Raw genomic sequence first — 15833 nt, 5'->3', positions numbered from 1 at the left:
CATAACAGACTAATAAAACAACAAAACCAAGTTACCAATTAATCATTCTTTAGGAGGTAGGGAAGGGGATTTAATCCTGAATCATCATTAAAATATTAGTCATATATTGCAGGTTGTCTTTGGCAGCTGCCTAAAGCCCTGTTTTTAAATTTTTTCCCACAGTTTCCATTATTGGGATGAATTATCTACCTTTGGCATGGAAGAGATTTTTTCAATTATCAAAATTGGAGTCTACTAAAATCCTGCCAGGTCTAAGGTCTTCAACCAGAACACAAACTTCGATTAGGCCGATTGCAAACTAGGCCTATTATTATTATTATTAATGTACTCATAAAAGCATTCAGGAACAAGTTCTTTGTTTGCCAAGGCCCCAATTCAGCAAGCACTTGCTAGTATCCCAGTGAAGTCCACAGGTTTTAGGGCTGGTCTACAAGAGGAAAGTGACCAGACTATCTTCCCATGTAGAAACACTATTCTAGAAGAAATTTTATTCCAGAATAATTGACCTGCTTTGAAAGTGCATTAATTATTTCAGAATAGAATGTCCATTCAGGGAACTGTTCCAGATTATCCTACTTCGCAATAGCTATTCCAGTCAATTTCCCCACGTAGACAAGCCCTCAATCTTATTTGCTTGCTCTGCTCTTTGTAGGTTTTTCTACATTTTCTTTTTATGAATAGACAGTTTGCTCATTTATCTTTGTACTTCCCTTCTTTTGGGACTTATCCATCAATTATCTATCGACTTAATCCTCCATTCTACATTCATACACTGGGGAGGAGGCAATGGCCAGCCAAGGCACTTTCATGGTGTTGAAGAAATGCACTGCAGTCATTTAAAGCCAGTTACATTAAAAATATTGGCACACACACTGATCAATAGATCCCCATTAAATTGTTCTGCAAATTTAGCACTCAGCAGATTTCAAGTCTTAACTCTTTCCTGTTTTCCCACAGAAATATGAATCAAGATGGTAATTGTGATGATAGGTGGCTGAAATACGGAAACCCGAACATTTAAAATGAACAAATAAATGACACATTACATCACATATTAGTTGTACTGCAGTAGCATGCAAACGTCCCACTGCCATCCCCATTTTGTTAGGCACTGGATAAGTAGATAATGAAGAGAGTCCCTGTACCAAATTGCTTACAATCTAGGTATCAGATGAGAACCAACATATGGAGTCAGGCAGACAGACTAAGGAAGCCCAACAACAATCAAATGACTACATGGGTTAAATTGATTTTTTCTTATTTGTTTTGGCTTTAAACCAAAATTAGTTTGTAATGTAATGTAATTAGGTTTTACCTTTTGACATGTAATTTTAAAAATCAAGGTCACCAAATCCTCTATTAAGTTTCCTGATCCTAAATGAGTACTTTCTAAATACTTATATTTAGAATATTTAAAAGAAGCCTACCAATACGCATAGATGTTCTAAAAATCAAAAGCTTTCAGTATAGGAGTCCAATCAGTACATTTCTAGTAATCAGAGGAGAAATATTTTCATAGAAATAGCAGTGCAATTATTATGTAAGTCCCTGGATTCTGCTTGGCTTACAATGGTTGTCAGTCACCCAGAGTACAGGGATCTGCAAACCATACAGTTGAAAAATAACCACATAGTGATGACACAAAGCAGACTTGCACACAGGATTCATGAAACTGTGTAACAGAGGACTCACTGTACTATTATCCACTAGTACTGCTACAGCATCCCTGTACTCTGATTGGCTGAGATAAGCCTATTTCAATGTAATTAATTATAAGACCTGATACAAGGGTCTTCTCTGCATTTAAAAGGAAACAAATTATGTTTGCAATGCAGTCAGTTACCAGTTTTAGTGATCATGTAATGACTTCTTTGGACATGATTTATGTCAGTGGACCTGGTTTGCAAGACAGTGATTTATAATCGAGAGCTAGGATTAAGTGTTCCCATTAGGTTTTTGTTCAATTTTTCATCTAAGGCCTCTATTTTGAATGCTTATCTGAAAATCAGCTGAATTTTTAGGATACCTTTTCCTCCCTTTACCCCTCTTGATTTTTCAATTTTATATATATATATAATCTTAATCACACAGTCAATATAACAAAATGCCAAAGGGGAAAAAAAAAAGCTCTTTCCTAGTACATCCAGAAAACCCCACAAAACTCAGAAGACAAATACCAAGGCTAACAACAATTATTATTACTAGCATTAGTATTACCATAACAACTAGGATAGTCATGGGCCAGGACCCCATTCTGCTAGGTGCTGTACAAACACTGAACAAAAAGATGGTCCCTGCACTAAAAAGCTTACAATCCAAGTGTAATACAAGACAATGGGCAGATACAAAAGGGGAGTACAAGGAAACAATGAGATTGGTCAGCATGACCAGCACTGGTGTCAGCACACCCATATAGCGTGATCAGATAGCAAGTGTAAAAAATCGGAACGGGGGTGGGGTGTAATAGGCGCCTTTATAAGGCAAAGCCCCTAATATCTTGACCATCCCTTTAAAATCGGGACATCTGGTCACCCTACACTTGCACCAAAACCAGTATCAAGTGTTTTGTAGGCATCAAGGCAGATGAGAGTTATAAGAGGGATCTGAAGGACGACAGTGAGGTAGCTTTCCAGATGTTTATGGGGCACGCCTCCCAAATGTGAGAGGCAGCATAGGAGAAAACATAAAAGTGCTTGTTTGAAAATTTAACCAGTGGGCAATGGAGGGTGGCATCATCATGGCCAAACTGAATCAGGAGTCAACATTTCAATAGCGAATGAGAAAGGATAGGTAGGCTGGGGATAGACCATGAAGGGCTTGAAAATGAAGACAAGCAGCTTATGTTTGATAAAGAAGTGGGAGCCAGTGCAAAGATTCTGAGAGATGGGTGACATGGTGAAAACAACAGGCTAGTGAAATGATCTTTGCAGCACCGTTCTGAAGGGATATGAGATGGGCAAGACTGCATCTGTTATGGCAGAGAAAAGGATGTTGCAGAAATCAAGACGCAAGGTGAGAGCTTGGATGAGAGTTTTAGCTGTGTGAATGGACAGGAAAGGTCGCATCTTAGGCATGCGATGATTAAAGAACAGAAATATTTGGACATAATCTGGACGTGAGGACCTAGAGAGGGCTCAGAGTCAAAGAAGTCTCTCAGGTTACTGGGCTGAGCATCAGGCCAAGATGGTGGTATTGTCCATAGTGATCAAAAAAGGAGCTGGGGGAGGGTGTAGAGGGAAAACTTAAGAACTCTTTCTTAGCCACGGTGAGCTTGAGCTGATGGTTACACATCCACAAGATATCATCATGATTTCCTTATTGCACATCCTTACTCACCTGCTCTATCTAGATCTTTAAGCTCCAAGAGACATCTTGATAATATTTAACTGTCGTGTCGTGTTTTTCCTCCACAGAGCTCAAAGCATTGGGGTGTCTTTATCCCCATTGTCCAGATGGGGAAATGGAAGAAGAAAGGTAAAGGCTCTTGCCTAAGGTCACACAGCAACTCAGGGGTATAGAGTCAGACACAGAACACAGGTCTCCTGACAGTTATTCAATTGATCAAAATACTTTCTTTCCAAGCACATATTACTGTGAAAGACTATTTTGAGGCATCACATGAAAAAATTGACTTTATGAATGTTCCTTGGTTTAACTCAAAATATCACTTTTCATGCAGTTTTATAATGTTCTATTTCTACAAATTAATCATCCTATACATTTTGGGATGTAAGCCGCTAGTTGCCTGCAGTGCCATTTTATGTTTACAGTTGACTCAAGAGGAACTTTTTCATAGTAAGAGACAGTATGGTGATGATAATGTGATACATTCGATCCCACTCGGACATGAACTATTAGGAAAGCTGTCATTGTTCATATTAGAAAAGAGAAGACTTGGTGATGTTTTCTGGGTTTTTTAAATTAAGTAGAATTTGTTAGATAGATTCTAGAAAACTTCTTCAGACTGGCAACAACTTCAGGGGAAAAAAAGGTTTAAAAAAGTCATAAAATTAGAAAGTAGTAAATGAAAAATTAAAAAGAGAACCTGATTTCCAGCTGCTAGAAGCCTGGGGAAAATAAATTAGAAAAGCAAAAAGAAGCAGGTATGACTAATACAGGCATTTGTCCTGCTTGTTGGGCCTAATTCAGAACTGGTATAAGTAAAGTCAGTGGAGCTATGATAATTTACATCAGCTGAGGATCTCTGCCCTCCCTCCACTTTACATATGTGCTCATGGATTTCCCAAAATTAGTTTCAATTTCATATTCACAAAAGAAGATCAGGACCTCAGCAATACAAGTGATCTTCTAGCCACAGTTAGGATTAGGGTGACCAGATGTCCCGGTTTTATAAAGGCCAATCCTGATATTTGAGACTTTTTCCTATATTTGTTCCTATTACCCCGCACCCTCGTCCCAATTTTTCACACTTGCTATCTGGTCACCCTAGTTAGGATAGCCTTACTGCATGCTAAAATACGTAGGGAGTCTTGTGCTGAATCATGTAGAAAATGAGTGACCAAACTGCAGGAGAAGCATGCCTTGTTGGAAAGCCAGGCTCATTTGTTTTATCCAAACATAAAAGTTCTACCAGCCACTGTAGAAGAGCTCTGGAAATACCACTGCTCTCTGGATCTGGACTATCAACACATAAACTGACTGGCTGAGTGTTAACTTGTAGTATTAATTTATTCTTTTTTTAAAAAAATAAATAAAAAATACCGTCCAAGCCATACAAAATATTAAATTCTCTCAGTTTGGACTACATATAAGCCTTCTAAATACATGTTATTGCTCTGTACTGGACAATAGTTTTGTCGATATCCCCCTTCCCCCCCGCCCCATTACTTGAAGATTTATAGCACTACATTCAGTAGTGCAGGATGCAATGTTTGAAACACTTTCCTTGTATTAATTTGTGTGTAGTAAATTACCACACTGACACAACATCCTTTGTAAAATAGGCAACACAGAGTAGACAAGCCACACTTTTTCTTCTATGGCATCAGAAGTTACAATTGTTTTTCATATGAAAATCTGTCAGTTTGAATTTAAAAACTCAGAAAGAGAGTCACATACAACTTCTGACAATGTACTGTATTGCATTGGCTCCAAGAAAATAACCCTATTGCATTCCACAGCCAAACAAACACCTCATTCCATTTGAAGAGTTTGGAGGTCTAGTATACACAAGATGCACACTGCAGGGCAAGCTCAATAATCGTTCGTTCACAATGTGATGCTAATATTTATTCATGCTCCCTGGCACAGCTCAAAGGTTTTTTAATTTTACATGTTCAGAATATAAAAAGGTTAGAACTTCAGGGAATATTAGACACTGCAAAGTATAATTCAATATGTTGCTGAGAAAAAGACACTGATCAGAAAGAAGTCTGAACTTTTACTCTCCATATGTAGACTAACTTGAAAGTGTTAGTGAAGCAGTAATGGGAAGTTCATAATGCTTATGTATTCTCGGTCTGTTTCCTGATGCACAGAGTGAGAGGGAGCCAATGGAGGAAATGAAGAAAGGAAGGGTACCCCGTCATAATGCTGAAGATGAATAACTTCAAAAAGATGATCCTTCATTCAGAATCCCAAGCCAGTGTCTAATCCATTGTTCTACACTGCCTCTCATGATGGACAAGACTGGGACTCAGAAGACCTAGAATCTATTCTTGGCTCTGCTACTGACCTTCCATGTGACCTTGGGAAAGTTACTTCATCTCTCAGTTTCCCTATCTCCCCATCTGTAAAATGGGGAAATGATACTAATATTTGTCAAGGGAGAGCTATGAATTAAAAGTGCTATAAAGAGCTAGGTGTTGTTATTATTAATAATAAAACGGACAGCAGTGGTAATATGATGGAGCTTGATGTAAGTAAATATATCTTATACCTGTGAAGATATAGTGCCATCCCAACTGGTAAACGTGAACACAACACAAAACCAACAGGAGACAAAAGACTATGTATGCTCATCATGCATAAGATGCTACGGCTAAAAGGGATATTCCAATCTTCCTTTTAGACAAATATATTTTTTTGAAATCAGAACTTTCACAGCTACAAACAGAGATCATTTGGCCCATTCAAATGGGATTGAACCATGTACAGGAGGGGAAGAGAAATACTCCAGTGGAGCCTCTCCCGGGTCTCTCTCTGTAGGGAGTCCTTTGTTCAACAAGCCAAAACAAAATTATACACCTTGGCTAACTTTCAGCTCAGTAGGTCAGTAGAGTACAGGACTCTACTTAGCAGGGTCATGCATGTGGAAAGGGGTGTGTAACATTTTGTCCGGATAAAAGACCAAGTATTATGAGATTACAAAAAACCTATTTAAAAACAAGACTCCTACTTCTCTGTTATCCAGCAGTAAATAATCCACAGGCAGGATTTTTTTTTTTTAAATAGCTCATTGATTTTGGATGCCATCTATTCACCACACTGTGCCTACATTTCATATAGTAATTAACTACAAACCAGAATGTATTTCTGCAGCCAAGTTTTTTTTGTTTTGTAAATTTCATTGCATGTCAGCTTTGCTAACCAGTCGCCCACATTTCAAGCGAATATTTCCAAGTTCAGTAAGATATGTGTCAGCAGCCCTGTGACTCAGCAAACTCATATGCAGAATGCTCATTTCATAGGCCAGCCAGGAGGCTGGCGGTGCTGGCTAGTTACATTACTTCTTTCTTAGAACGCCAGCTGTCATGCAGGCAGGGACGCCAGTGACATGAAGATCCAGCGCCCATTGATTACTGCACTGTCAGTCATTTTACTGTCTGCACTGAGAAAAAGCCAGACTGGACCTGGCTTTTGTAGTGGGGTCATAAAGTGGGAGGCAGAGTGGTCTAGTGGGCAGATCGCTAGCCTGGGAGTGAGGAGTCCTTAGGTCTGAGCCTGGCTCCGCCTGTCACTCCACCTGTCTGTGCCTCCATTTTCCCTCCCACTTATTGCCTGTTTAGATCACACAATTGGGGGGGGGGGGGAAATATGCATATAGTCTCAGTGGGGAATCTAGGCACTCTTATTATTAACAATACAACAGTAACAGGGAATCGCTCCATCTTGCATTTCTCTACCTTGTTCAGGGCAAGCATCCTCACAGCCCCTCCAGACACCTCAAGGGTGAAGGGGGGGAAGGGCCAGGGAATGGCACCAGCTGTGAAATCCCCATATGTCAGGGCACCATGGGAAGAACTACACCCGTTGACTCAAACGGCTCCTTCCTTACAGCTGTGTCTGATAGGACAACTGAGCCCTAATGGGAACACGCAAAATCTGGAGGGGGGAACCCAAATGTTACGTAGTAGGGCTGCTTTGATTCTATGACCCACAGAATTAAAACGTTGCTTTATGGCCAATATCCTGTTGTTCACACAACAGTGTTTTATTCAGCACCCATGAACATCTATTTCCTGTAGTCTGTTGTGAAAAGTAAATAAAATATGAGAGAAATACACCAGTGAGAAACCAAATTTGTCAGAAACAGTCAAACTTCTACAAAGCATTTTCTGGCAGCTCTAACACCTGCTAATTTGGGGGCTGAAAATTGGCATAGGTTTCAAAGTACATTGTCCCGCCTCTCCCCAGAGATCATCAGCCAAATGAATAAATTACTAGCAGTTGGATTCTCATTACCACAAATTAGCCTCACCATAAGATGACAGGAGCAGAGCCAACCTTCTGTGGTCTCATACAGAGCACCTGTTAGTGCTCCATTGAAAAGGCAGTGAGGATGGAGGGCAGGTTTCTCTCTGCTGTCTGCACACAACAAAGCTTTATTGTCAGACTATGATACCTCTTCTGACAGCAACTTTCAGTCTCCACACTCGCATGGCTTTTAATCCATTAACAATGAATCCAAGTCCTCTTGTTTGAAACTCTCCCCACCAGGAGTGCAGGGAGTGGCTGGCCGGGAAGGTGTCAAATTATGTGTAGTATCACCACAAGCAAAATTAACCTGTTGCACTCTAACCTACAGCAAGTCAGCTGTTTATTTGCAAACAGAAAGTTTTAAGAAAGGGATGCTTAGCTCAAGGAAGAATATTCTGTTCTCAAAATGAATTAAAGAATGAAAGGCTTTGTTAGTGTTAAGGTTGCATTTTAGATTCTGTTCAATTTAAAAGTAAAAAAAGGATTAGTTGGTCATCCCAGGCTGGGGACAGAGGATCTGCTGGACAGTGGGGTTGAGGGATGGGACGGTTTGAACTTTCCCATACAGCATATGGTAAAGTACAACCTGATAGTGGCTAGGAAGTTGACATACTGTGATCACTATACCCGGCTGACTAAGACCTGGAAACATTCTATATTCTAGTTATTTGTTACACTGTTTTCTCCACCCTGGCCCACCTGCTTGTCCCATCCACCTTCTACATCTTCTCTTTTAGACTATAAGCCAGGGATTGTGGCTGGGACCATCATTAACAATATGTCTGCACAGTGGTTATGGCTTTTAGACTTTTCCATGATATAACATGTTAAATAATAGTAAATCCAAGAATTTTCCCATGAAACCTTTACAATATGCCATATACAGAACGACTTTTTGATTTGGCATCATCTCAGATACTCAGGGCCTGATTCAGATGACAGAGTGTCTGTCTCTTTCATCACCGTAGAATCCAGTTGCTGGTGGTGTCTCTCATGATCCAATTGGCTAGTTGACATCAGCCTACCAGCATCCATCCATCCCCAACATTACCAGGAAAGGTGCCTGCCAGACCTGTAGCCAAGGCCAAGTGGTCCCTCTTCCTATTCCACTCAGGTATTACAGCAACAACACGAGAGGCAGAAACACAAGCTCAGACGTTTGCAGAATGTGAAAGTTTGATTTATTAAGTGTTTGCACTAGCACAGCTTTGCTCATATTGCAAAATTTAAAGGAAAAAAAAAGGGATTCAGCAGTAGTAGTGCTAAAGTTGACCATGTGTCTGAACTGGGCACTAATCCAAAAATAACAAGTCTGTCCACAGATGTAATACATTTAATTGAGTTTTACACACTAATCATGTTGCGTGACTTTGGCAGCTGTTAAAAATAGTTTAGTTCAGCTTTGACTGCAGAATAATTCAAATACCTGTGTGTGTGTGTGTGTGTGTGTGTGTGTGTGTGTGTTTTTAATAAAAATAAAATGAAGTCTCCTCAGTCCAAAATAGATACAACCTTTTGGGGTTCACATGCATATCAGGGAGAGTATTCAGTTGAACCTCTTCATATTGCCCTGCTTGCATCAAAATCTCCTCTCTAATCAAATATCCAAGCCTTCCCACGAATACTCTCAGAACCCAATTATGGCCCCATCTAAGTAAATGGGATTTGGCCTCCACACAGGAAAATGAGAAACAACATTGCCCAAATGGGAGGGTTTTTAAAAATTCATGTATCATTTTAACCCAGTGCATCGCTTTTGGGTCCAACTCTCATGCGTGCTCAGCACGGGCCGAACTAGCCTCGCATTAAAGTCCAACTCCCACGGACTCCAACAGGACAAGAGTTCGGCCAACACTGAGCCCTTTTGAAAATCCCATCCTAAAAGCTGTATTATAGTTTTAAGGATCACACACTCACAAAGTGCGTGTAATACAATGGTTTTGAATTGTTGGAGTCTATAAAAGCATCTGAGCATATGTTTCCCAAGAGTAGGCAACAAGGTCTACTAGCGAGCTGCCCTCTAAAAGGGGAAGATCTTGTAAAACATTCAAGGAGGCAAAGAAAATTTGAAAGACAGCAGACACCCTCAAAAATAAGCAACTGGAGAAGTGGCAACTCACTTTTGAATGATGCTGTATTGCTTCTACAGCACCAAGGCTAAGGAAGACCTGAGGCCCTTTAAAACAAGGTTTGTTGAGACTAAGTTGATTCACGTATTTGCAGCCATGACTTTTTATAATAATGTAAAACAGCAGCAAAACAAAATGGACAAAAAGGACTGAACTAATTCAATACTAAGATCTCACTCTTGGTAAGTGTCCTGTATCATACCACTCTTAGCAACAGAATGTCACATGAAGAAAGGAACTTTGGTTTTGTGCAAAGGAAAGCCTAAAGAACACATGAAGCTCTCAGTGCAACAAAGCAAAGTTACATTATCAAAAGTTCTCACCTAACCTAGACAGAAGACAGTCCATAACTTACAATAAACAACCTATTTGCCCATTTCTAAGAAACGACTGGAAATTTAAGCTACTTGAAATGTCCAAAGACTTTCCTCCAAAGGCTTCATCAGCATCAAGGAATAAAACTGCTGGCTTGACCTAAGGGGTTGAGAGGTTAATCTATTCTGACCGTATCTTTATTCTATAACGATACTGAAAGATCACTTGAATCAATCACTCACCAGCATTCAACAATGCCAATGTATTTCCCAGCTTTACCACAGTGCTGCTCGAAAGGGCCTTGCTACTGGATTTTAAAGCCATGTGGAATATTGAAGTATTTTCCAAGACTAACTGTGAAATAAAGCAAATGCCATGTCTCTCATGCTGTCCCCCTCCTGCTCTCACCTCCCTCCAGCTTGTAACATCCAAAAGTAAAAGCAAAACTTTTAGTTTGTAATTTGATTGTCTTCTTAAGCTTTCAGCATTTGTTATGGTCATACTTTAAGCCAGTAGTTTTCAACCTTTTTTCATTTAAGGACTCCTAAAAAATTTTGCATGGAGTGTGGATCCCTTAGGAAATCTTAGATAGTCTGTTGACCCCAGAGTTCATGGACCACAGGTTGAAACACATTGCTTTAAACCATCTACTAATTTCTATTTATTTTAAGTCATCTTTTTCCCCCCCAAAGGCAGCATCTAGACAAGAGATCTACAAATCTGCTGATAACACTGAGTATACAGGATGATGCGAATTCTATTAATCAAATGAATCCTGGTCCAGGTTAGCATATTTTAAGGCTTAATGCTGCAAGGTGCTGAGCACTCGGGCCCAGATACAAAAAAGAAGTCTGTATTGAAGTGCTTTGTAAGCACAAGTAGTCCCACAGACATCAATAGGACCACTCACACGTTTAAAGTTAAGTGTGTGCGTAAGTTCTTTCTGGACTGCCGACAGAGCGTTCAGCACTTTGCAATATAAAGTCCTATACAAGCATTTGATTTTCCTGAGTAATACTGTGACGAGAAGACACCAGCCCGAATATAGCAATCTCCAGATGAAAGACAATTCTACTTGTTATTAAGAGAAGAGTCACTCCTCTCAGAACATAATCTTTCAAATGTCAATTCCTTCATGCACTCACATTTAACTGGGTGCCACAACTCTTCAAAAAGGAGTCAGGCTTCAAGTGACTCAATAGTTTGTGAAATGTTTTAAGGCACTAGTCAGATGATAGTTCTCTCTGTGAACTATATAAGGGATCAGGAAGAAAAACATTTTATTCTACTTTCTGTTCCTTGACATTGAATGGAAGAATGTAGATACAAATGTTTGCAGGGTTGTTGTAGCCGTGTAGGTCCCAGGATATTACAGTGACAAAGTGGGTGAGGCAATATCTTTTACTGGACCTATGTCTTGACAGACACAAGCCTTTGAGCTAGAGAGCTCTTTTTCAGGTCTTAGTGTCCATCTACCATTTGTGCCTTTGAAAATCCAAGTCTGAGTCTTTTTCAAGCCTAGAAGGTAGGCCCAAGTTCAGTTAAACATTTAGGCATTTGCTTAAATCCATGTCTAGTTAGTAGAGAATTTAAACATGTGCATAAAGTAACACATGTCCAAGTGCTCTCCTGAAGAGGGATGTCTTCCTGAATCAAGGCCACAGAAAGCTGAGGCACAAACCATGACTCAACGTCTAGCAGAAATGATAAAAACACAAGTGAGAGAACCTTGCCTGCAATTATATAGTACAAATTATATAACTTCTACAACATTAGCATGCTTATTTCGTGGGGGTCATGAAGTTCCATGTGTTTCCTACCTTGAAAAGCTGTGATATGACCAACTATCATATATTTCAGTTCAAAGTTCAAGGCCTGGATGTTTTGAGTCCTCTCTCTCCGAACAGCTGTCTGGTAGTTTTCTTCCATCTTTTTAGTGCAACAGGTTGGTGCTCTGTGCTGGCAGATCTGCAAATCCGATTCTTTTGGAAAACAAAAACAAAACCAGAAATAGAAGAATTAAAACTACTTTCTAGATATATACCATACAAGTAAAAGAAAGTGCTTTTTCTTATAGTCAAATTAACAACCTAGGTGGATGTCCTACATCAGACAAAACTCATAAGAAATGAAACATTGAAACTGAGTTAGCACCTTAAGGGCTCTAATTTTCTATATGTCAGTGTCAGCCAGATCTGAATAACTTCACAGTGTCATGTGCTCCCATTCTATGTCATATCACTGTTAAAAGCTTGTCAGGTTTCAGAGTAACAGCCGTGTTAGTCTGTATTCGCAAAAAGGAGTACTTGTGGCACCTTAGAGACTAACCAATTTATTTGAGCATCAGCTTTCGTGAGCTACGGCTCACTTCATCGGATGCATACTGTGGAAAGTGTAGAAGATCTTTTTATACACATAAAGCATGAAAAAATACCTCCTCCCACCCCACTCTCCTGCTGGTAATAGCTTATCTGAAGTGACCACTCTCCTTACAATGTGTATAAGCTTATCAGTTTTTCCATCGCTGGTCGATGCTGAGTGTCATGACGAAGCACTAAAAATCACAAGAAGCCAGAACACCACACACAATAGGCACAAAAATCACCTGAACTAAAATATTAAGAGCTAAATCATAGCACAGTGATACCTTAAACCCACTACATTTAAAGGAGCAGCATATCCGCTGGAAACCACAGAACACAAAGTGTCAGCCCAGAAGTGTAAAATGTGTGTGTCAAATTATGCTAGGCTGAAGTAGAAGTTATGTGGCCCATAGGTGCTACTGTAATACAAATAAAACGACCCGTTTTTACTCCCAGCCTTATATTGAGAAGCCTCCTTACTAATAAAATAATAATTTGGTTGAGTTTTATTTAAATCAAATGTAACTTTAAATATTGAGGGCCAAATTCGGCCCTGCCTTACAATGGAACAGAACTGAAGTCATATTTTGCTTTGCAACCACAGAGAAAGTGACTCATTAAATTTTGCATAAAAATACAGGTTCTTCTGGATGAGATCTGTCTGAATTTGTTTTAATCCTTTTACGTGTACTTTATGCAAGTTCAGTATTCCTGATTATGGAATTTGCACTATATACAGGCATGATGGATATTCACAGGTTATGTATTGTATTCATAGCGATAGCAGACGCCATTAAGGTCAATAAAAGGAATGGTGATAGAATATAGATAAAAATACCTTGGTGATTCATAAAATATATATTTTCCAGAGGAAAAGCAAGAAGGGACAGAGAAAAGAGGAGTAACTGAACACAAAGAGAAAATACTGGTGCAGACACAAAACATTTTAAAAAGAGAGACACATTCCCTCTCTCAAGTGTGCAATTTTTAAGTAAATTCAAAAGGTTAAGAAAGTCCCTAGAAGAAAAACTGCCTAAAATGAGTGGTTTTAGGAATTAACAAAAAAAAAAATGTAAAAATAAAACTTCTGGAGATCAGGCAAATCCTGAGTGTGACCAACGTTAGGAAATGTTGCAAAATCTTCCCTTTTCAAAAAAACCTTTCCACCATTAAAAAAAAAAAAAAGACACTCACAACAGTGACTCCTCTTTCCTAGTCTTAACCCCTAACAAAAAAAAAATGAAATTAATACAAATACTTAAAAAAAACCCAACACCACTGTATCCCAACCAGAGTTTTGACCTCAAAAGGGAGAAGTGCCAGAGACTCCATCAGGGACTTGGCTATTGCGATTGATTGTACTTGGAAGGTGTGATAGATATGGCAATTTCCTGCATATCCTTGGGAGACTTTGTTGAATTAAGATTAAGTACCTTTGGGCTCTGTTGTATAAAATGTAAAGTTTATGTAATATTGTGGGCCAGGATCGCATGTAACCTCTCTAGGGGAGAGATGTGAAGTGAGCGCTGGGAGTTCAAAGGACTATATTGAAAATGTTCCAGACAAGAATAGACTTTGGGGAAAATATATGGGAAGTGGATTTCCTAGGGTATACCTAGGGACAGATGAATGCAAAGTCCTCACATCTAGTTATGCAAAAACCCAGCATTTTCCAGCTACATGAGGAGGACTGGGTCATTGTCTGTGGATTTATGCTGGAGATAAAAGGCTCAGGCAGTATAAGGAGACAGCCAAATTGCCCAGCCTGGGTTCTGGTTCTGACTTTGAGGCAGTCACGAACTTGTAGCCAGGAGCAAAACCCAGTTGTAAGTTTTCAAAACCAGATACCTCTCAGAGCCTGAGACTGGAGTTAGGATGACCTCTCGTAAGTTTATTAGCATGTATGTAGGTTTTAAATATGCTTTCACCTAAGAAAAACTGTGCTTGTGTTAACTTATAACTGTGGGCAATACAGTGGTCACAGCCTCTGGGGAGAAAGCAAAATGCAGATGAGCATTTAGGTTGCCAGGTTTGCTGGGGCCATCACGGTGTAAATTCAGGGAGCTGTGTGGCCTTAAAATCCTGCTCTGAAGGGAGCAAGATGCAGGCTTCTGCCCAAGACAGGTGATAGCTGGAAGCCAGAAACTACTGTGGGTGCCCTTGAGGGACCATGAGAGGGAATACAGGTGCAGTTGGCCTGAAATTGTGACAGAAGGCACTTAGCTACTATGGTGGTGGGCAGCAGGATACACCCTTAAGACAGGTTTCAGAGTAACAGCCGTGTTAGTCTGTATTCGCAAAAAGAAAAGGAGTACTTGTGGCACCTTAGAGACTAACCAATTTATTTGAGCATGAGCTTTCGTGAGCTACAGCTCACTTCATCGGATGCATACCGTGGAAACTGCAGCAGACATTATATACACACAGAGATCATGAAACAATACCTCCTCCCATCCCACTGTCCTGCTGGTAATAGCTTATCTAAAGTGATCATCAAGTTGGGCCATTTCCAGCACAAATCCAGGTTTTCTCACCCTCCACCCCCCCCCCACACACACAAACTCACTCTCCTGCTGGTAATAGCCCATCCAAAGTGACCACTCTCCCTACAATGTGCATGGTAATCAAGGTGGGCCATTTCCTGCACAAATCCAGGTTCTCTCGTCACTTTGGATGGGCTATTACCAGCAGGAGAGTGAGTTTGTGGGGGGGGTGGAGGGTGAGAAAACCTGGATTTGTGCTGGAAATGGCCCAACTTGATGATCACTTTAGATAAGCTATTACCAGCAGGACAGTGGGGTGGGAGGAGGTATTGTTTCATGATCTCTGTGTGTATATAATGTCTGCTGCAGTTTCCACGGTATGCATCTGATGAAGTGAACTGTAGCTCAAGAAAGCTCATGCTCAAATAAATTGGTTAGTCTCTAAGGTGCCACAAGTACTCCTTTTCCTTTTACCCTTAAGACAGATATCTTTAACATCTGCATTCTTTTCAATACATAAAAAGAAAAGGAGTACTTGTGGCACCTTAGAGACTAACCAATTTATTTGAGCATAAGCTTTCGTGAGCTCACAAAAGCTTATGCTCAAATAAATTGGTTAGTCTCTAAGGTGCCACAAGTACTCCTTTTCTTTTTGCAAATACAGACTAACACGGCTGCTACTCTGAAACCTTTCAATACATACTTTGTTTGAGAAATATAAATATGGTTTAACTTTAAAAGTACAGCAAGTGAATAAAAAGAAAGATTAAAAAAGAAGATTTGTGTCACTAACTACAGTTAATAGGGATTTTCAAAAGTGCCCAAGGGTATGTCAATCCTGCCAGGAAAAACTTGGGCGCCAAGTCTCAGAGCCGAGGTCAATT

The 15833-nt window shown here is 39.9% G+C and overlaps 1 protein-coding gene across 1 annotated transcript in view; it reads right to left on the bottom strand.

Annotated features, from left to right (window-relative positions):
• LOC144270318 (glypican-5-like) overlaps positions 1-15833 on the bottom strand; it is a 599436-nt gene that overhangs the window by 543969 nt on the left and 39634 nt on the right. Inside the window, exon 2 of the mRNA XM_077826708.1 lies at positions 11924-12085. Within this exon, the coding sequence (XP_077682834.1) occupies positions 11924-12085 (162 nt within the window). The remainder of the gene's footprint in view (positions 1-11923; positions 12086-15833) is intronic.

Source organism: Eretmochelys imbricata, chromosome 9 (assembly GCF_965152235.1).
Source record: "Eretmochelys imbricata isolate rEreImb1 chromosome 9, rEreImb1.hap1, whole genome shotgun sequence".
NCBI classification, from domain to species: Eukaryota; Metazoa; Chordata; order Testudines; family Cheloniidae; genus Eretmochelys; species Eretmochelys imbricata.
Note: the sequence above shows the minus strand (reverse complement) of the source record. Positions and strands in the feature narration are given on the sequence as shown.